The 22,894-nt window shown below is 43.8% G+C and overlaps 2 protein-coding genes across 8 annotated transcripts in view; one reads left to right on the plus strand and one right to left on the minus strand.

The window, feature by feature from the left end:
• Window positions 1-22,894, plus strand: part of CA14 (carbonic anhydrase 14) — a 27,645-nt gene continuing 4,751 nt past the window's right edge. Inside the window, exons 1-12 of one of the 3 annotated variants that reach the window (XM_033924472.1) lie at window positions 131-177; window positions 3,261-3,281; window positions 3,494-3,678; window positions 6,908-7,087; window positions 8,962-9,104; window positions 11,924-12,019; window positions 12,601-12,667; window positions 13,201-13,358; window positions 15,885-16,008; window positions 18,228-18,251; window positions 18,634-18,718; window positions 19,627-20,419. In XM_033924472.1, the coding sequence (XP_033780363.1) occupies window positions 6,997-7,087; window positions 8,962-9,104; window positions 11,924-12,019; window positions 12,601-12,667; window positions 13,201-13,358; window positions 15,885-16,008; window positions 18,228-18,251; window positions 18,634-18,718; window positions 19,627-19,717 (879 nt within the window). In that variant the 5' untranslated portion in view covers window positions 131-177; window positions 3,261-3,281; window positions 3,494-3,678; window positions 6,908-6,996 and the 3' untranslated portion in view covers window positions 19,718-20,419. Of the gene's footprint in view, window positions 178-3,260; window positions 3,282-3,493; window positions 3,679-6,907; window positions 7,088-8,961; window positions 9,105-11,923; window positions 12,020-12,600; window positions 12,668-13,200; window positions 13,359-15,884; window positions 16,009-18,227; window positions 18,252-18,633; window positions 18,719-19,626; window positions 20,420-22,894 lie in introns of those variants that run through there. The other 2 variants (XM_033924470.1, XM_033924471.1) reach the window with 2 other exon arrangements.
• The window catches only part of APH1A (aph-1 homolog A, gamma-secretase subunit), a 9,155-nt gene continuing 8,083 nt past the window's right edge, over window positions 21,823-22,894 (minus strand). For 2 of the 5 annotated variants that reach the window (XM_033924474.1, XM_033924473.1), the window contains one exon: window positions 21,823-22,725. In XM_033924474.1, the coding sequence (XP_033780365.1) occupies window positions 22,535-22,725 (191 nt within the window). In that variant the 3' untranslated portion in view covers window positions 21,823-22,534. Of the gene's footprint in view, window positions 22,773-22,894 lie in introns of all 5 variants that reach the window. The other 3 variants (XM_033924477.1, XM_033924475.1, XM_033924476.1) reach the window with 3 other exon arrangements.

Below are 22,894 nucleotides of genomic sequence, written 5' to 3' on the forward strand. Positions count from 1 at the left end.
CAGACTTTCTCCCAGGCTGTCAGGGAAATTTGTCCTTTCAACCTCGAGCAACACAAGGACACCACCTCCCGGAGTCCCCACATGGCCTTGGACTTCACCCCTGCACATCTAGGAAGACAATGCTGCCAATCTTTAGCACCTTCCAGATGTTACTTCTGGTCCTGGCTGAGGGAAATGGTGAGTAGCAAGCGCCCTAAGGAAGGATTTGGGGTTCCCCTTTATGCTCTGCCTGTTATTTAAGGCTTTTGAGAAATGATTCACCTGCTGGGGTTGCCCAAGCTGTCAGTCTAATGTAGTAGATATTTTTCATCAAAGCTTCTGGGGGAAAGGGACTGAGTCCAATTTGGACCAATGCTTTAAAAATTGGGAGGAGAAATTGTGCCTAAAACCTGCCACAAGTATCCAGGCACTGAGAACCTGGTACATAGCTGCCGTCTATAAAATTGTAAACATATAATAAGGGATGATGGTTTTAGAGCAGAGACCGGTGCATGAGAATTTTGTGCCCTCGAGGATCTCTAAGTCACTCGTATTTGATTTTACTGGGTGCATTATCATCCCCTCTTCACGTTTATCTCTTAAAACATATACTGAGAATTCAGCAGCCTACCCTGAGATCTTGGTTACACTTTGGCCTGTTGTACTTTGGTATTTTAACTCCTTAATCCAGTTTCTGCAACCATAACGACATGGCGAAGTGGGGGGAGCAAATCAGTTTGCAAATTCTAGCTAGAAGGGATAGCATTTGCTCTGTGCTGCCTTCGGTGCTGTATATTCTACCTAGATGTTGTTATGGGGGGGGTCATTTCAAGAATGTCTGACTCCTTAATACATTGGAAGGGGGGGGGGGCGGGTAATGTAATACTGACTGTCCCAGTTTAAGACCAATTATGATCTACTGTGCTGTTTTGATGTGTCCTTAGAAGTCAGCTCTGTGGGTGCTAGAGCAAGCTCCTTGACAGTGTTCAGAGAAGGGAACTTTCCATTGGGTTTAGCACTCCCAATAATTTTTGAAAAGTTAGCTCCTATGACTGATGCTATATCTTAAGGCTAAGAATGTTACATAGTAGATGACGGCAGATAAAGACCCGAATGGTCCATCTAGTCTGCCCAACCTGATTCAGTCTAAAACTTTGTTGTTGTTGTTGGTTTTTTCTTAGCTATTTCTGGGCAAGAATCCAGAGCTCTGCCCGGTACTGTTCTTAGGTTCCAACTCCTGAAGTCTCCGTCAAAGCTCACTCCAGTCCATCTACACCCTCTTAGCCACTGAAGCCCTCCCCAGCCCATCCTCCACCAAACGGCCATATGCAGACACAGACCGTGAAAATCTGCCCAGTACTGGCTTTAGTTCTTCAATATTTACTCTTATTTTCTGATTCTAGATCCTCTGTGTTCATGCTGTTTTAATCTCAAGCTATGCAACACATTTTCTCTTGTAAAGTAAACTGGCACATTTAAGGGGTTGACGGGGGCCTCGCTGGGATCTGGTTTATTCTCTGCCTCTTAGGTACTGTCTGAGTTGGAGAGGAAACATTACTTTTCCCCCTCACCTCTGGAGTTTCTCCTTATTTGATCTTAATCATGCATTTTTTTTCTTTGTAGGGATTTAAGATATTAGGGCTCAGGTTCTCATGAAATTAAAAGCTTACATGGTTTCTGCTGCATAACTCAAAGTCCAGTCTGGCGGCACCTGAAAGCCATTCTGAAATTCCAGTGTGCCCACGATTGTGATGGCAGAGCGGGGAACTGGTGGGATTCTTAGCCCTATCTGAAGACCAAACAGAATTGGGACCAAGACAAAAGAAAGATTTAGCGAAATCCACCATGTCGTGTAGCTTAGGCCCTGTTGTGGCCTGAATGCGATCAGGAGGTGGTGAGGGACAGGGCTCAGTGGCTCGCAGCCGTGCATCTGTTGCTCTCCTTGTGCCTCCATAGAGGGGCGACAAACAAAATGCCAGGCAAAACCCTCAGGATTCTTCTATTCTTGAAATCCCAAAGTCCTCGGCAGAGCTGGTACCATTAGATGTCCACATTATCCAGGGCCAGTCTTCATCTGAACTTACATTCCAAAGCAGCGTGGGATTTGTACTCCCTTTTCTTGTCCACTGAAATCAGGGTTGCAAGTCCCACAATGCACCAGGATGGGGTGGTGGGAAATCCAGGACTGGCCTAATATCTCCAGCCTGGAACTGGGTAATTTGGCATATGCATTCAAAACTAAACTGAAGCGTTTAAGATGTTTAAATAAATCACTGTTTTCGTGGGAATGCAGGATTCTCTTCATTTATTGTGAAGAAACTTGTTCTTCACCTGGATGGCAGGAAAGAGGGAATAAAGAGACCTTTTTCCGAGTCTATAGAAGCAAGTTTTGAGCTATTTCTGAAGATTTTTCCTGTGGACCCATGGAACTGATAAGACTAAATATTCAAAGGGCCACTTATAGCCCAAGTGGTTTACATTCAGGCACTCAAATATTTGTCTTGATGGGCTCACACTCTATCTAATGTACCTGGGGCAATGGGGGGATTAAGTGACTTGCCCAGGGTCACAAGGAGCAGCGTGGGATTTGAACCCACAACCTCAGGGTGCTGAGGCTGTAGCTGTAACCACTGCGCCACTCTAGAAATCAAAATGTAGTAAAAGTGAGCCAAGCTATTGTGACATCACTGAGGAGGTTGGTTCTTATTGGTGGAATGAGGCATTATGACGTCACAATACCAGCTCTGGTTCTCAGTCTGAAACTCTTCACACTATTCATTCATTCATTCATTCAATATTTCTATACTGTTCTCTCAGGGAAGCTCAGAATGGTTTACATGAATTTATTCAGATACTTGAGCATTTTTCCCTGTCTGTCCTGGTGGGCTCACACTCAATCTAATGTACCTGGGGGATTAAGTGACTTGCCCAGGGTCACGAGGAGCAGCATCTGCTATCTGGGTAAGGTTGCCTAGACAACTAGGACTCCCTCTGAAAATCCTCGCAGACCCCCCTCTGTACTATCCGTATTGTACCTCTGAATATCCTTACAGATCGTCTCATCACTATCTGGAGAGTGGCACTGATTATCCAGATGTGTTTATGACTACTGCAGCTGCCATTTAAAAAATACAAAAATAAAATCTGCTGGCTATGGTGGCTGAATATTGGTCCGGATATATATATTTGCTACTGTTTCCAGAGAGAGATCCTCATATTCTGAATGACCTTTAAATCACCTCTACCTGCTCCTTAACACCCTTTCATTCTTCCCTTTGTAGGTGCCCAGTGGACGTACACAGGTAAGGACCGAGCTGATTTATGGAGCAATCAAGCAATGGACAGACAATGGATTTGCAGAGGCCAGTACCTGTAAACTGCTTCGGTTGAGGCGTTTGAAATGCACTAGAAATTGAAATGCAATGTTGAGTCTGAGAGAGATAGTTTACAGACAGATTTTAATCTCTTTTGTCCTAAGCTAGCTCCCCTGCTGACTGCTTCATCTTTTGTTCAGCGCACAGTGAGTATATTGTGGATTTCCTGTCCTGGAGAAAAGTGCCATAGAGGGGTTTCTTTGAAATCTGCAGCTTTGTACAACACACACATTAAAGCCTACAAAGGGGCTCAGCCCGGATTGGAGGAGGAAGCAGCACCATTGAAGCTGGCCTTCTTTGCAACTGAATGGGGCCCTTTGCCATGGTAATTTGTTTTCTGGAAACATTTTCCCTAATCTGCAAAGGCAAGGGGGGAGACCATGCCCGGTAATTATTCCAATGGCCAAAAGCCAGGCTGGGAAGCAGAGATTCAGAAAAAAAAAGCCCCTGTGCTTTGTGCATGTTTGTGACGGGGCGTCTGCCCCTTCCTGGTGAAGAGACACCCCAGCCACTCTTTCTAGCCTTAATGCTAAGAGGCATCAAATGGCTGGAAGTCAAAAATCTGCAGCACTATACCAGTGTTTCTCAACTCGGTCCTGGAGTCCCCCCTTGCCAGTCAGGTTTTCAGAATATCCACTATGAATATGCATGAAAGAAATTTGCATATAATGGCAGCAGTGTATGCAAATCAAGTTTATGCATATTCATTGTGGATATCCTGAAAATCTGACTGGCAAGGTGATACTGCAGGACTGAGTTGAGAAACACTGCACTATACCAAGGGTTGGTGAGGGGTTTGGTTTCTGAAGGTCTTCATAAAGGAATAACATGGAAGACTTTACTGTTTCTGCTATGTTCCTACTGTTTGCTATTGTTGTGTTGTATGTATTTCTAAAAAATTAATTAAAATTATTTAAAAAAAAAAAAGGATGGAAAAGAATAAAAGCAAAAGTTAATTTATTTTTTTCCTAAAATAAACCGTTAATATCTCCATAATAATAATCCTAATAACAATTCTAATAAAAAACAAACATTCAAATCTCAAGAAACCATACGGTAATTAATACATACAATTAAAAATTTTCCATATCAATATTATTATATTATAATAAATGAATTAAACAGAAATATATTTCAAGTAATTTAACATATATTAAAATCATCATTCCTATTTCCCTCCCTACCCTAGAATGAAAGGTAACATGAAATACCAAATAAATAAAATTATTTAAAACATTTACTTAAATTTAATATAAAGTATTAAAAATCATACTTCTTGCTTTCGAGGATAAGTTTTGTATATAAGGATCCCAGATTTTTAAAAATAAACGTGTTTTTTTAGGAAATTTACGAACCTCAAAAACCTCAAATAAAATTAAACGATGGAATTGATTCCTCCAATGCCAATAACTTGGAGGATCTTTTTGTAACCAATATTGCAATATGCATTTATGACCAATCATACATGCTTTTTGAAAAAGAATACATCTTTCATGTCCAAAAACCCCACAAGCTGCTGCTTTACCGAATAATACCCCTTTTGGAGATTCAACCAATTGACAATTTCATAATGACCCTAAAAATAATAGGATGGCAGACCAGAAAGATTTGACCAGATGACATTTCCAAAATGCATGAGACAAAGTATTGGAATCCTTCTCACATTTGATACAAATAGAAGAATTAACTAATCCTGCATGAAATGCTTGTACTTGTGAAAAATATGCCTTATGTAAAACTCTATATGTACATTCTCTCCAAATATATCCTGTAATCATTTTAGGCAAACGATGAAAAGCTTGACTGAAATCTTGAAGTGATAATTGGATTCCCAATTCATCATGCCATTTTTGTGTAATATTCTCATATGTTCTATTTGGAATCAAGCTCCACCACAATTTATGTAATAAAGATACCGAAATAGGAATATCATTACATTGATTAAAAAAAAATTTAAAAAACAATCTAAAGTAAAGGTCTTTGGCAGGGAGGTGCAAGCGCTCTTTGCTGGAGGGGCTGTGGGGAGGTGGGTACCTATTTCCATATGTGGTGGCAGTGTGGGCGGGTGTCTGGGTTCTGGATTGGGATTTTTTCTCGGGTGTCTCAGATCCTGGATATCCCCATTCCGGTGGATTGGCGACATGCCTTGTTGTTCTGGCATCAATTGGATTTAGCTTGGGGTGATTCTATGTTTTGTAAGTTGGCCTTCACTGCTGCTAGATTAGCCATTGCCTCCCTTTGGAACCAGGTGCTCCCTCCCACGTGGGCCATGGTGGAGCATCGCTTGCTTACTTGGCAACTTCTTTACCACTTAACAGCCCTACGCCATGGTAAACTTCATGGCTATGCTCATATTTGGCGCAGATTTCGGGCTTCTGTGGGGATCAGTGGCAGGGGTGGATTGGGGCACTGAGTTGACCATGGGGCTGGACTGGGATGGCGGCGACCAGGGGGAACCTCTATTTATATCCCTATTCCATTTTTGGGTTTTTTCTTTTCTGGTTTTGGATGCTTCTTGACCTAATTGGGTGTTGTGGGAATTGTGTTTTGTCCCTGGGGGGTGGGTGTGGGGGGGGGGGGGAATTTGACTGCGTCTAAGTGGGTTTTGCAGTTTGTTATTGTTAGATTGGGGGGATTACATTTGTATTTGTGCTTGACTACACTTTGGGTGTTGTTTGGACTGTGGTTGCTTGCACTTTATTTTCTTGCTGCTGTATTCTATATGTTTATGTTATGTTTGAGGTGTATCTCAATAAAAGCTGTTATTTTAAAAAAACAAAAAAAACAATCTAAAGTAATAAAGAGGGATATAGGAAAAAATAGATTAGATATATAAAAATATATTTTGGAGGAATGATAAAATATGTATGCAAATGTTTTATTATGAATTTAATTGTAATGAATATCTTTTTGTATCATATTATTGTATATTTATTTGATTCTTTCAATGAAATGTTATAATATAAAAATTTTCCATATCAAAAATTAATCATTATATAAATACAGACTATATAACATAACATAACATAACATTGTGCTTATTGACCGCGTAACCAGAAGTCAATGTGGTTTACAAAAAGTTATAAAAGTCCCAGACTTAATTATTCAATTTGAGAAAGAGGGAATTGAATCAAATCAATATTCTGCATGACACAGATAGCAGTGTGGAATCCATATGGATAGAAATTCCATGTGTGAAGGGAAGGAATATAAAGGTAGGGTTAAACTACCGTCCCCTGGGACAACATGAGCAGAGAGATGAAGAAATGTTTTCAGAGGTTAGGAAACGATATAATAATGGGCGATTTCAAGTCCCACGCTTTATTCTGGAGAATGAGTCAGTTTACAATACCATTTATCCTTTTCTAACCTATATAAACTACCTTTTGCAACTAGATCCCTTAGCCCAGTGACACTACTGATTGAATGAGACAGAGTCAGCATGGGTTCAGCTGACGGAGGTCTCGCCTCATCAATTTGCTCGACTTCTTGGAAGATCAATAGGTTAACTCATTCATTAATTGATTAACTGCAACTTTTTTTTGTCTCATCAGGCCCTCAAGGACAGAACCACTGGTTAGACAGTTACCCAGTATGTGGGGGAAAGGCACAATCCCCAATCAATATTGAAACCAACTTTGTGATGTATGACGCATCCCTTCAACCCATTACGTCAAGGGGATATGGAGAACCAGAGGATGCTACCTTCCTCCTCCATAATGACGGGCACACAGGTGGGTTTTATTAGGAGAGGTATCTCATGGCTCCATCTCACATGTGTGCTTCAGATCGGTATCTCCAACTGAAGGGGACTCCTGGCCTTCATACCCAATCCACCCCCATTTTTTTGCCGCCCAAGGCAGGGAAATTCAAAGCATCTTATGAATCACAGGAACCATTCTGACACAATGAACCCACTAGATTTTGGTGTTTTTTTTTTTTATTTTCTTCACCCAGAAGTTTCCATCGGGTCTTCAATACAATCAGAACCAGGACTAACACCATGAACATTCATTCACAAATACCCAGGGATTTCCTTTTATTTCATGTTTGTTCCACACATCGTCTAATCACTGCAGTGATATGGCCCTGGATTAAGGGACACACACCTAAGGGGTTACTTCTAGAACAGGATTCTCAACCCAGTCCTCAGAACACACCTATCCAGTCAGGTTTTCAGGATGCCCACAATGAATATGCATATAATAAATCTGCATGTCCTGCCTTCATTGTATGCAAATTTATCTCATGCACATTCACTGTGGGTATCCTGAAAACCTACCTGGCTAGGTATGTCCCGTGGACTGAGTCGAGAATCCCTGTTCTAGAAGAATTATTAACTCTGGCCACTAGGTGTCACTCTTAAGCGAGGGCTAGGACTCCCTTCCCAGGAACTGCGACTGAACTGAGAACTTTGCTGCATGATAACTTGCTGAACTTACTATCTAAGTCACAGGTGTCGAAGTCGGTCCTCGAGGGCCGGAATCCAGTCGGGTTTTCAGAATTTCCCCAATGAATATGCATTGAAAGCAGTGCATGCACATAGATCTCATGCATATTCATTGGGGAAATCTTGAAAACCCGACTGGATTGCGGCCCTCGAGGATCGACTTTGACACCCCTGATTCTAAGTCATTGTGGTAATTTTAAGATGATGCTCAGTATGGTTTCCATCTAAAATGAGGCAGTTCATACTAACACAGATGCCAAGTAGAGACTGACGGGGGCAAATTTGTCCCCGTCCCCACGAGTTTGGTCGCTGTCCCTGCCCCATTCCTGTAAGTTCTGCCTTAACCGCACAAGCTTCGAACACTTGTGATTTTAAAGGGTTTGAGGCTTGTGCAGATGAGGACGGAGCTTGCAGGAATGGGGCAGGAACAGGAAAAGGATTTGCGGGGACGGGATGGGGTATTTATTTTAAATCTATCACTGTGCAATGTTGTTCCCTTGATATAGAGGAATGACTGCTGACCATCATCAGTATTATAGCTGGAAAGTCACTGCCAGGCCGTGTCCTGGCTCCAGCATGAATTTCTAGGAATGGGGAGCTGGGCAAACTGTATGTCGCTTCTGGGTGCAACTTTCGGCGGTGAACTAGAGGTACGGGGGAAGGGAAAGGGGCATGCGCATGGCAGGGGGAGCGGAGATGAGGACGGTTCTCACCCTCGCTACGCCACTGACTCAGGCTCCCCGATGTCATCTGTTCTGTTCCTTTTGTCCCACAAACATTCCTTATTGTAAACCTCTTCGACCAGTGGTCTCAAACTCGCGGCCCACCAGGTATACTATTTTGAGGCCCTCGATATGTTTATCATAATCACAAAAGTAAAATAAAAGAGTTTCTTGATCATATATTTCTTTAGCTATAAATGACTTAGCCAAAAGAAAAGATTTATAAACTATAAAGAGTTTGACCTCATTTCTTTAATATGACATTAACTATTTTTTTTCTGAGGCCCTCCAAGTACCGACAAATCCAAAAATGTGGCCCTGCAAAGGGCTGGAGACCGACTGAGATTGGCAATACGTCAGATACATGTGAAATGCCGATGTTGTTCCTGAATCTTGTGCCGATTCATATCTTTGCGTTTGTCATCTCCTTGCCCAGCGAAGGTGTACCTGCCTCCCAGCATGGGTCTCGGCGGACTCCCAAACAACTACACGGCAGCACAACTTCACCTGCACTGGGGCAACGGTGATATCCAGGGGGGAGCCGAACACCAGCTGAACGGGAAGGCATTCTCAGCTGAGGTAGGGTGTCATTTCTCAGCACAGACAAGGTGGTGCTTTGCTGGCCCTTCTACATCGTAACGCAGCCAGACTTAAAAGATGGCAACAATTCACAGTGGCAAAGAAAGACTTACCCCCTCTTCTATGAAACCGCGCTGCTCCCGATGCTCACCGAGTTCCTAGGAGCATCGGGAGCAGTGTGGGCTATTCAGCGCAGCTCCCCACACTGCAAACTGCTAGCGCGGTTTCTTAGAAGAGGGGGTTAGAGTGAAGTCACACGGGGTAAACTTCACTCCTGGGGGGGAGGGGGGAGCCACCCATATGTCAAATTTCCTTCCCCATTAACTAACCTTACTTCTTTAGGATTTAGCTGTAACTCACACTTTTTCTGTGACTCCAACAGAGATGTGCATTATAGATTGAATGAACATTTCATAGGAATTTCCCCTTTCGATTGGAAGGCAGCCTCAGAAGATGTCTGGCCCAACAAAATTTACATCTTGCCATAAATCTCACCATCCTTTTCTCCAAAGGGCACAAAAAAGGTACCATCGCAATTGCACTTCCCCTCCCAATTTTGGCCAGCGCTATAAAAGATTCTGTACTGTCAATCTCTTAGAGAGGCTCTGCCCGTCCTAGTGACGGCCTTAAACCCTTGAAAACTATGCAGTATTTCTGGCTGAACTTCCAAATCTGCACTCCACCTTTGATTCAATACAGAAAAATCTTTTTTTTTTTTTTTTTGGGGGGGGGGTGCGAATTTTCCTCCAGTCTTTTATGAATCAAGGAAATTTATAAAGTATCATCCTCCTCCACTTAAAAAAAATAACGTAAAATCAGCACATCTTGAACCCACTTCTGCACTCTATGGCAGTGGTTCCCAACCCTGTCCTGGAGGGCCACCAGGCCAATCGGGTTTTCAGGCTAGCCCTAATGAATATGCATGGAGCAGATTTGCATGCCTGTCACTTCCATTATATGCAAATCTCTCTCATGCATATTCATTAGGGATAGCCTGAAAACCCGATTGGCCTGGTGGCCCTCCAGGACAGGGTTGGGAACCACTGCTCTATGGGGTCCTTTTACTAAGGCCTGCTAACTGATTTAGCGCATGCTAAAGATTATCGCACCTTAGTAAAAGGACTCCCCTATGGTTTGTTTATTGGAATATGCTTTGTATCGCTGTGTACCCTATTGACGTTAAATAAACCATTACAAAACAAAGTAAGAAAAATTCTGAGAATGCAAGGAATGAACCTAAGGTGTCAGTTGATAACATGCAAAACAATCCTCCTTTACAAAGTCACGCTACCCGCAGCGGTAACAGCTCGGACGCTCCTAGGAATTCTATAAGCATCGGAGCTGTTACCGTGGCAGCCGGCGCTAAAAACGCTAGCGCGGCTTTGTAAAAGACGGGGTAAAGCTGCGAGCCAGAAAAAGACAAAATATTACTTACTAGCATTCCAAAACATTCGCCAACCAAACCCAACAGGGCCAGATTATCATTACCTGGGAGAAAATCCATATTACCCCCATGCACCTTGAATGGATATGCCAGAAAGCAGCCAAATTTTGATGTACAGTGGCTACCAATCTATTGTTTTGAGTCCCGATCGCTTGGCCTAGAGAAGGTCATTTAAAAACGCCCAGAAAATCCCATCACCCTCTCCACTTCCAATGGGGTATATATTTCTCTATGCAACAACCGGTCCCCTAAATGTTTCAAGAGACATGCCATTTTATATTTACTAAACCCAATCCCCCACTCTCTCCGCCATCCAATCAAAAGAAAGTTTTAGCCTTGGTCCACCTACCCCTCCCAAGCAAAATTTGAGTTAATAAGTCAGTATTGGTGTCTTGTTAGATGAGAGACTCAAAAAACACAAAGATACAAAAGCTCACGGCAGGTCGATCAGCTGAGCCCTGGTTCGTTGATTTGGAATAACACACCCAAAAAATGTTAATTCTGCAATTAAAAGCATCTTTCCTTTTCAGTGCTGGTTTTAAGGCATCAGAGCACGGCTGCTCTTGCTACCCACATTCCTGTGTAAACATCAAGGCAAGCGCAATAGGCAGGGTGCGAGCGTGCATTCTCTCTCGAGCCTAAGCAGGGTCAGCCCTACCACCGGTGCAATTGGCATTCACCAGGGGCAGGATCTGGGGGATGGGACCGACACAACCGCCAGCGCAGCAGGAGGGCAGCACTGAAGCCAGTGTCAGTGTGCTGGCAGGCCTTTGAGACCTGCTGCTCTTCACCAGGAAGGTCACACTGGAGGGAGCAGGAAGCGACAGACCACAAGCAACATGTGCCCGAGTGCTCTGTGTTTTCCAGAGGTAGGGTAGTGATAGATGTGATGGCGGGGGGGGGGGGGGGAAGTGAAGAGTGAGAGATGGACACAATGGGAGTAGGGGAATGGATGAAGAGCCGCTGGACACCTGGAGGGGAAAAGAAGGGGAGATGTTAAATATAGGGGGGGGGCGTAGGGAAGGGAAATGGAGGTGCTGCATTATAAAGGGTAGGAAAGGGAGATGCTACCTTATTGGGGGAGTAGTAGGGAAATGCTGGACTTGATTTTGTGTGTGTTGGTTGGGTGGGAGAGGGAAGAGATGCTGGATATTTGGAGGGGAAGAAAAAGGGAGATGCTGAACACAGGTGGAGAGCCAAAGTTAAGGGAAAGGGAAGTGCAGGAAGGGAGATGCTTGCCTACAGGAAAAACGCTGGACTGTGACAATGGTAGGAAAGCGCAGATGGGAGTTTGGGAAGGGGAGATTCTGGATACAGGGAGAGGCCCTGGTCCTTGGGCTCTTTACATTTATTATTGTTTGTTATTTTTTTGTAGTTACATGTTGTGCATTACAACTCTGATGATTATAGCAGCATGGAGGAAGCCAAAGATCAAGCAGAAGGCCTCGCAGTCCTTGGCGTCCTGATAGAGGTACAGGAGAGATGGTGGCCTGCCCTCTTTCCCCATTTCCCCGGATCTGTCCTTCTCAGCTGGTCCAGAAAGAGCTTTTGGAAACATTCTCCCTCACCCACACCCAAAAGGGAAAGTGGTTTTATAATTTAGCAGAGAGGAACTGGACTGGAGGGGTAACATACTCGGTGCCTTTGCAAGTTTGGAGTGGAGACCATCGGCCACAAGACCCCAAATCAATCTGCCTCTTCCTTCAGGCAGAGTGCCTGGAGGTCCAGCAATCTCGCCCAGATCTCTCCCCAGTCTTTGTCAGATTTTATATCAGTTTTATCATTGTAATTGTATTTTATTTTACTCCGCTCAGAAGTCTAATTGAGCATTAATAAACTTGAAACTTGTTCCTGTAGTTCACTGCTCACTTGGGTGCTTCATACTGCCTCGCTATAAATTTTCATATTCCACCGAATCAAAATGTCTGTCCAGTGCGAATTACAGGATACATTACATGTTAAAAAAAACATTCAATTGAAATAAGTTGTTCTGTGGAAGGAAGAAAATCCAGCTCGGAAGATTCATCCCATCCCTCTCCCTTTTTTCTTTAGGTTGGCGACGAGCCGAACTTGAGCTATGACAGCATTCTCAGCTACTTGGAAAACATTAAGTATGCAGGTAAGGTATAAATACACAGGAGGCTCTAAGATGAGGGATCAGAGGATGCGAGTGAAAGGGGGGATAGATTCAAGAGTAATCTAAGCAAGGATTTTGTTATCCTCTCACAAGGGAAAACAATAACAACAGAAAATACCCAAAGGCTCTGTTAAAGATAGATAAACTCAGAAGGGAGTAAGCAAAGTAATGTCATCTGGCTATATAACAGTGGGCCCTGCATCAAAGTTGATACAATCCTGGGTTTACTCCAATGCTAGGATATGTAGGCTTGTTTTTCTTATGGAATGCACTGGGGAAATCAAAACTACCAGTCCCTGCATACAACGGGGTAAATCCAGGACTGGTGAATCTGGATCTGGATGCAGTTGGCAACCCCGCTCAGCTGCAATGATGCCTGAGCAGCGAGAATGCTCACCAGCAAAAATATTGATCTGAGGAGGCTTACAATGAGTGAGAATTGCAGGCCATCCCTGTAACCCTTTTCACGCGTGTATCTGGGGAAGCTTCAGCCTTTGTTCTTTCCTCTGCTCCAGGCCAGGAGGTCTCCATCCCATCTTTCAATGTGCGCAACCTGCTCCCCGATCAGCTTGACCAGTACTATCGCTACAGGGGCTCGCTAACCACGCCACCCTGCTATGAGAGTGTCTTGTGGACCGTCTTCAGCCACAAAGTGCAAATCTCAGAATCTCAGGTAACCAAAATGATCTGTCCTAAAACAGTATAATTCTCTGCCACCTCTCTGCAACTAGACAAGGTTCAAAGAAGAATGACAAAAATGATAAAGGGATGGAAACTCCCCCCCCCCATATAAAGAGAGACTAGACGGGTGAATGCTCTCAGATGCAACTGTTCTGGAGCTGCTGAAATGACAACCGTGCATCCAATGTTGAAAAATGACAATTTAGATGTACTGTAAATTAATTCTGGAAATGATCATCTTATCTCGGCGATGTCCTCTAAAATTCTTGAAAAAGTGGCCCTATTTCAACTGCAAGACTTCCCAGAAGCAAATACTCATTAAATATGCTTCAGTTTGGCTTTGGACCTAAACATTCAATGGAGACTCTTAAACTTTGTGGGATTTGATAGAAGCACTGAATATTTCATTGGGCATCTCAGCAGCTTTTGATACTGTTCACTGTTTCAAAGCAAGTTCTTACCTAGTTTAAGTCTTTTTTTTTTGTCACACAGAAGTTTTTGAGTTTAGATTGGATGAGTTTACCCTCTAGGGCAGGGTCAGCAACCTGTGGCCTGCAAGCCACATGTAGCTGCAGCTCTCCAGGCCCCAACCCCTTAATCTACCTACGAATCCCACATTCCCACCCCCTGCACCTAGCAGGGTAGTCCACAGGGGGGAGGGGTTGTTGCAGGAGCATAGCCCCCTCATTACTGCCTTTTAAAATGGCTGCCAGGACCTCTCGCAGCAGCTCATGGTACTGCAGGAAATGCCATGAAAGGTCACGGTGGCCATTTTAAAAGGCTGCCACATGGAGGCAGGAGCAAGAGGACCGCGCTCCTGCCACAAAGACCACCAGGTATCTTGGGAGGGGGGGGAGGGAGATCATGGGGTTGGGAGGGAGATTAAACGGTCAGAGAGGGGAGAAAACCCTTGGCTATGGGTTGGGAGGGAGGGAAGAGAGGTGCAGAGACCTGCGAGAGGTTGGAGAGAAGAAAGAGTGGAGAGAAACTAGACCTCGGGGAAGGAAAAGAGAGTGAGAGACCTGGAATATCTCAAACTCCCTTCTCTAGCCATTGCAGCTCTTTGTAAATCTTGGGTCAAATATTTAGGATAAATTGGCTCTTTGCTTTAAAAAGGTTGCCAACTCCTGCACTAGGGTCTGCCTTGTCTTTGCTATTATTCAACATCTACCTGAGATCTAACTGTCAAATTCTTTCCTGTTTAAGATATACGTATAGTTTAAGCTCTATCCAGATGATCTACAATTTTCCTTTCCAATCACTGGATCAATCACAAAAGCCCTTAAATGTCTGATATGTCTTCAGAGAGTAAAATATTTAGATCTCTTATTATTTATAATCTTAATCTACTACCTATCATTTCTTTAGTGCTGTTAGACGTATCCAGCGCAGTACAGTTAAGAAACAGTCCCTGCATAGCAGAGCTTACAATCTAATCAAACAGATCAAGAAGCCAAGGCAGAGAACAGAAGCTCACACATAAACGAATACCAGCATATGACAATGCCACTAAAAACTAACAGACACCGCAGGTTCAAGGTCAAAGGTGCAACAGAGCAGATGGTCATCCAAGCAAAAGAGGTCAACTCTCAACTGAAGTTGAAACAATCTGTTCCCCTGCTTCTGAAGATCTCAAAGCAATTTATTTCCATCTCCAGGGGTTTTAGGCTCCTCATCTTTTGCCTCTATACTGTATTTCATGCTTAGAATCACCAGCCAATTCAGTACCAGTTCAATTTCTATTTGCGATCCCTTGATTTGTATTTGGTAAAGATCTGCCTGTGTTTTGTATGTAAAGTCATTTAAAGTTGTTTTATATGGTAGTAATGGGAGGGGGGGGGGGATCATGTCTAAAACCGGCCCTATCCACGTCCCCTTGCATTGTGCACTATGGAATTTGTAGAATCCCAAGGTCAGTTGTGAACCGCTTCGAACTTTTGGTATAGCGGTATACCAAAAATTAAATTATTATTATTATTAGTTACAAGAACGAGAGGCCATTTGGAAAAATTAAAAGGGGACAGATTCAGAACCAATGCTAGGAAGTTCTTCTTCGCCCAAAGGGTGATGGACACCTGGAATGCGCTTCCAGAGGGCGTGATAGGACAGGGTACGGTACTGGAGTTCAAGAAGGGTTTGGACAATTTTCTGAAGGAAAAGGGGATAGAAAGGTATAGATAGAGGGTTACTATACAGTCTTGGACGTGGTGGGCCCCCGCGTGAGCGGACTGCTGGGCATGATGGACCTCTGGTTTGACCCAGCAGAGGCACTTCTTATGTTCTTATAAGCAGTGCCAATTAGAACCAATTAAAGCTAATTATAGCCAAAAATTGATTGCTAGCAGCTAATTTAACAATTATGTTACACACTGACAGTATTCTAGAACTTGCATGCTAAGTTTATAAACTGGGGTAAAGTGTAGAGTGCTTTTACTACCCAGGATGCTGGAGAAGGGCCTGGTTTACATTCTTATGCCATGTGAGTGAACTTATTTCATATGCTTTTTTTCACCCACAGCTGCTAAAACTGCAGCACACTGTTTATTCCACGGGGACCAAGCCGGTCCCAGTTCCACTGCTGAATAACTTCCGTAACCTGCAGCCACTGAATCACAGACCAGTGTACAGTTCTTTCCCTGTGGGTAAGTACAAGGCAGTGAACAAGTCCATCCCTATGAGGATTGTTCTTGGTCACACTGCGCCCTCTGGTGGTCATATTGTGCCTGGACGGTTTCTATTTCTCATTTTGGATACAGTAATGTGGTAAATGTATTTATTTAATTTTGCTTTCTATCCTATCCTCCCCAAAGAACTCATACAAGTACTTATTTTGTACCTGGGACAATAGAGGGTTAGTGACTTGCCCAGAGTCATAAGGAACTGCAGTGGGAATTGAACCCAGCTGCCCAGGTTCGCAGGCTGCTGCAATAACTCTTTCTTTCTCAGGCATTCAGATCCCCCCCCCCCCAAGTGATAAATGAATGCACATCGCACCCTCCTGCCTCTCCTTTATACATAATTAAGGGATCCTTGCACTAAACCCCCTCGCCAAGGGCCTGATTCGATAAATGGCGCCAGTCTGCGCGGTTGCAATCAACTTTATAGAATCAAGCCTAGCAGTGCCTAGGCATAGTTGAGATAGGCGCTGGTAGATTAGGTCAGGTTTTATCGGCATCTAACTCGCACGCCTATGTTTACCACATCAATTCTCCGCCCCTATTCACATCTAATTTTCAGATATTTATTGGGCATTGGGGGGAGGGGCGCCTGGACTTAGGTGTCGCTGGTATCTGCGCAACTTTAAATGGTGCTACAAAAATTGTGGTTTTTATCAGTTTTAAATGGTATGAATTGCGCAAGACTCAGGTCCTAATTCCACATTATTATTTTCTTTTTTTCAGAGGGGAGAATGTCATGGGCAGGGAACGGGTGTGAAAGTTTTAACCAGCTAGCATGTTTGTGTGTACTAACGGGTGAACGCAGGGTTAATGGAAGAGCGCTTAGCATCTCCTGAATAGGAAGCAGCAAGGGCTCCTGCGTTAAACTTTTTACCTGCTAATGCGAACATTAGCACGACCTGAAAAAAACTGAAAAATGCCTACAAATACTGCTGTGTTAGAAACGAGTTTAAAATTGCTCAGCTCAAATTCAAAAGCCAAAACCTCCAGCATCAACTGGATCACATCACTGCAGCTCTTGAAAGTTTCTAAGTTTATTAATATACTTCTCCCTCCGTATTCGCGGTTCATGCGGGCAGACCATAGGCGCAAATATGGAAAAACCGTGAATCACTTTTTAAATGTTATTTGCGGTTTTTAGAAAAAGCCTTCATTTTTATTATTGAAACCGTGAATAACTTTTCTACTGGGCGTGGATTAGGCAAGCAGCGATTTCCGGGCTTGGATTAGGCAAGCATGCTGGGAAGAAGCCTTTTTCTGTATGGATGCTGGGAAGCAGCATTTTTTCCTCAGTGCACACTGGGAAGCATGGAAGCAGCGAATTTGTGGGAGAAAGCATGGAAGCAGCGATTTTCAGAGTGAATGGTAAGTTATAAACTTTTTTATCGGTACAGTAAAAGGAAAAAGAACTTTAGTGATGACGTAATTTTTGGGGGGGGGGCGGAGTCAGCATCCGAAAAATCGCGAATAAGTGAATCTGCAGATACAGAAACAGTGAATATGGAGGGAGAAGTGTAATTTGATATATGTCCATCGACATAGAAACATAGAAGATGACGGCAGAAAAGGGTTACAGCCCATCAAGTCTGCCCACTCTGCTTACCCACCCCCTGTCTATGCCCTAATGACCCAATTTCCTTATCTTGACCCTCGTAGGGATCCCTGGACTTAGGTGTCGCTGGTATCTGCGCAACTTTAAATGGTGCTACAAAAATTGTGGTTTTATCAGTTTTTAATGGTATGAATTGCGCAAGACTCAGGTCCTAATTCCATGTATGTATCTGGTCGGTTTACAATGCTAAAAATATCAAATTTTAAAAGAAAAGAGAGGGGTAAAGGCAAAATTGAGACGACTGCATTGACATAAACGATATGGGAGGAGTTTGGGGTGGGAAAGATTAATAATTACATCCTAAAAATAAAAACAAGAGGAGGAGAAAGAGCATCAAGGAAAGGTGTCCAGATAGATTCTGCTGTATGAAGGGAGAGAGACTGGGAGAAAGGAGGACTTTTCATTTGTCTAGGAATAAGAGTCCAGTTTTACATGGAGTCATTACAATGTGCCACCCCACTCTCCACTGCCCTGCAACACTTTTGGACTCCTGACGATCGCTCGAGATGCCACATTAAACACCGGCCGGCTCTATAACATAAATAGTAATTCTCTGTTTGCTTACTTCCAGGTCCGCCCTGCGTGTACTCTGCAGGTAAGTGATCACACCAGGGACAATGGTGAGCGGAGAATTACAGCTCCCTGCTTGCACCAGGGTAGGACTGACTTGCCCCGATTCTGTAAATAAAGCCGTTAGGAGAATTGCGCTCCTGGCAAAGGGGAGCGCTGGAAATGTAGGCCAGGGTTTTCAAGGCCTACGTTTCTGGTGCCTTTGACGCGACCAACGCCACTTTCAGCGTTAGCCACGCCTGCATTGGGCACAATTCCAGCACCGTTTTTTAGATGCCAGTAGGCGCCTTGTAATTTCTCTTAAGTCTGCTTTTAAATGGCATTTTGAACTTAACTTAGGTGCCTAAGTTAAGGCACCACCAGGTCTTAATGCTTCCCTAATGCCTAATTTTCCTCTCTGGAAACAGGTGAAATTGTTGCTATCGTCTCTGGGACTGGGCTGGGCCTGGTGGGACTAAACCTTAGCATTTACTTCATTCGTAAGAGGATCCGGTGAGTCTTGATTCAGTGCGATTGAATTTCCATCAAAGTGATTCCTTCCTTTCGCTCAGTCTGGACAGAGTCCGACAGAAGCTAAGCCTGAAAAACATGGCAGCCAAGGGAATGAGAGGTGAAAACTAGATGGGAAGAAGGAAGCAGAAAGGCCGAGAGATAGGGTTCTACGCTGAGAAGCAGTGGAAGGGAGACAATTTCTATCAAATAGGCAGACAGTGTTCAGGGGAAGAGTGCGGTGCAGTGGTTAAAGCTACAGCCTCAGTATCCTGGGGTTGTGGGTTCAAATCCCACACTGCTCTTTGTGACCCTGGGCAAGTCACTTAATCCCCTCATTGCCCCAGGTACATTAGATAGATTGTGAAAAGTTTCAGCCTCTGGTAACCAGAGCTGCTACTGTGACGTCATATTGCCTCATTCCACCAATGGCTAAGAGCCAACCTCATCAGTGATGTCACAATGGCTTCATTGACCTATACTTGGCTCACTTTTTCTATATTATGATTTCTAGAGTGGTGCAGTGGTTAAAGCTACAGCCTCGGCACCCTGAGGTTGTGGGTTCAAACCCACGCTGCTGCTTGTGACCTTGGGCAAGTCACTTAATCCCCCCCATTGCCCCAGATACATTAGATAGATTGTGAACCCACTGGGACAGACAGGGAAAAATGCTTGAGTATCTGAATAAATTCATGTAAACCGTTCGGAGCTTTCCTGGGAGAACGGTATAGAAAATTGAATTAAAAAAATATTACTCCCCTGCAAGACTGTGGGGATTCCTGCATTAAGTAGTTCCTGTTGCTGCAGTGTTTCCTTCTTCCCCTCTTTTCCCAACCCTGTCCATTCTACGTGATTAGAGCAGCTTAAGACCTTCTCACAAATGCCAATCGTTCTCCTGCTCTTTTTGTTAGCACACGGAAGAAGGACAACGTGGTGGTCTTCATGTCTTCTCCTGGTGCCCCCGAGATGAGCAACCTCGCCTTGGACACGCAGGAGCCATGACTCCCTCCCTCCAAGTGCACATAAGCAAAGAGATGGAACCAAGCGCTCTTCCACCCTCTGGGGACAGGTCACTCCAGTCCTGCTTTTATTGCACGTCCGGAAGAAAATGTCCAAGAGAACCGACGGAGAATCTCTACAAAACCAAGACAGATAAACACACAGTAAAGGTAAAGAGATGCTTCCACTGGGACCTTGAATTGAATTCTGAACAATACTGACATATACTGAAAGGAAAAAATTTTGTAATAATTCATAACATTAGAAAAACATCACATAGCAAAAAATGTAATATAATTAAAAGCAAAATACAATTTAAAAAATACTTAACATGCAGACTAACTAAAACAAACCTTAAACACATACGGAAGCATCTTTTTCTCTCTACTGTATATTTGTCTTTTATTGCACCTCCACCACACTGGGCCTGGCGGTCTCACTTCTAGAGCTGGCTGCTGTGACTACTGGGGGTGAAAAGGCTCGGCTACCTTTTCCCCACTGCACTAGATAACAGAATTGCTGAGAACCAGCCCAGAACAGTAGGAATGCAGCACAGAGCACAGTCGCCCACATGAGAGATAGCAAGACTACACCCCACTCAGGATAGAAACATGATGGCAGGTAAAGGCCAAATGGCCCATCCAGTCTGCCCATCCGCAGTAACCATTATCTCTTTCTCTCTCCGAGAGATCCCACGTGCCTATCCCAGGCCCTCTTGAATTCAGACACAGTCTCTGTCTCCACCACCTCTTCCGGGAGACTGTTCCACGCATCTACCACTCTTTCTGTAAAAAAGTATTTCCTTAGCTTACTCCGGAGCCTATTGACTCTTAACTTCATCCTATGTCCTCTCATTCCAGAGCTTCCTTTCAAATGAAAGAGACTCGACTCATGCGCATTTACGTCATGTAGGTATTTAAAGATCTTTATCATATCTCCCCTCTCCCGCCTTTCCTCCAAAGTATACAGATTGAGATCTTTACGTATGTCCCCATACGCCTTATGACGAAGACCACGCATCATTTTAGTAGCCTTCCTCTGGCCCGACACCATCCTTTTTATATCTTTTTGATCCTGTTCCCCTGAAGCTTGTAGAAGGGCTTGTGATGCACCCGCACTAAATAAATTTGCCATCTGTGCGTCTTTAGCCTGGACACCATCAGACTTTCCTGGAGCATCCCTGGCTTCTCTTGCCCGCATATTCTAACCTTAGAAGCAGGCTCAGTCCCACCCTCCCAGAATGTTCTGCTAGTCCCAGAAAAAATGGGATCAATCCCACAGCACTTGGTTTAGGGTCCTCCTCCAGTTCTTTAGAAACTGTTCTCTGTTTGGGGGGAAAAATAATAGCTCAAGCTAGGCAGTTCTGTGCACTTCTTAATAAGCAGTATTCTTACATCCCATTTATAAGGCTCAGATCTGTTGAACAAGTATATCCTCAGCACCGTTCCTAGTGACCTTGGACAAGGGTCTGGTACAAAATTTAGATTGTGAGACCCTTCAGGCACAGACGAAGTGCCTGCACAGAACATGTACAGCTCTGTGTATGTCTAGTAGAGTTCCTGGGTTAAGGTCCCTTTGTCAGTCCTCTTTAGACCCAGCCCCACTAAATAGTTTGGTGTCGTCTGTGAATTTTATTACTTCCCACTTTATCCTTGTTTCCACATCTCCCCCTTCAAAACACTGACACGTCTTATGCACATCTGCCCCGATTTGGCCCAGGTGATTGTTTAAAGACCACCACGTATGAAGTGCGGGACGTGTTCTCCCTCTAACTGAAGTCAGGCAGCTACTGAAAACACAACCTAAAGTTTATAGTCCACATTTTTTTAAATTAAACTTTGGCTAACAATGATGTGATATTCTAAAGCAGTCATTTTTAAGCCTGTCCTGGGGGGGACCCCTAGCCAGTTGGGTTTTTGAGATATCCCTAATGAGACATATTTGCATATAAACGAGGTGACAGGCATGCAAATTTCTCTCATGCATTAGGGCTATCTTGAAAACCCGACCAGCTAGGGATCCCCATTGGAACCACTGTTCTAAAGAAACAAAGCAATCAGACAGAGAAGGAATCAATTTCATAGTTCACAACCAATAAAATATTCTGGTTAATTGTCTGTAGGGAAAGATATTTTTAATGATTTCTAGAACATACAGCAGATTTTCAATTATCTAAATAATAAAGTTAAGAAAATGTCAAAATTTAAACAAGTAAAAATAGTCTGATTGCAAGACGAATCCAATTGATGTGTTTGTTTTTTGAATTCAATGTGTTATCACATTTTGGGTGCAATTTGTGTCATCTGCCGTAAATTTTGAGCTGGTTCTCCTTGCACTCCTCACTGAAGCTCGCACCCATTAATCCGGTTACTGGCATAGCACGGGAGCTTCTACAGGAGACCGGAAGCCAGCAGCGAGTTAGACAGTACAGCAGAGACTGAGGCTGCAGCTCCTCGAAAACATGATTGTACCTCAAATACTGTAAATCAGTCACACACACACACACTTTGATCGTTATTTCACGAGAATCAGGGACCAAGGCAATACAAAATGCGTTCGGACAGACAGACATAATTCACAGCCTGGCTTCCCATGGCGTGTAGGCGCTGAGGTAATGCATTTCAACTTGTTCTTCCGCCAGCCCGATGCCAGTCATCCTGCCCACGGCAGAAAGGTATTCTGACACTATGAAATTACACGTCGATTTCCAGTGTTTGTGGTTGCCTTACCATCTAAAAATAATGTAGGTTCATAGATAGCTCCTTGATTAACAAAATCCACAGTTCCTTCGAATCCTTGGCATATGTCACCAGTGTTTGCTCAGTGCAGGCAGTGGGATGTTCCAATCTGAAATGTATACATGTATAAAAAGAAAGCCAAAAAAATAAGTTCTCCCTGCCGTGGAGGTAGGAAAACCTGAGGGAAGGGACCCGGCTTGCTGGCCCCCATGGTAGCTTCTCTGCTTAGAGGAGTCTGGGTGGATGTGGTCCAAGTCAGTCCTCTGCGGGTACCTGCAGGGTGGAATATACCATCACTTGGTTGCTATCCCGTCGCTTGCCTGGAAGAAGCAAAGAGAGAGTACCTTGGGTCTTTTGGGTTCTCAATGTTATAACTCAGGGGAAAGGATGTTACCTGGGTCAAACTCTCAGCTGGCCGCGTTGGTAAATTCCGAAGCGGCTT

This window comes from Geotrypetes seraphini, chromosome 16 (assembly GCF_902459505.1).
Source record: "Geotrypetes seraphini chromosome 16, aGeoSer1.1, whole genome shotgun sequence".
In the NCBI taxonomy this organism is placed as follows: Eukaryota; Metazoa; Chordata; class Amphibia; order Gymnophiona; family Dermophiidae; genus Geotrypetes; species Geotrypetes seraphini.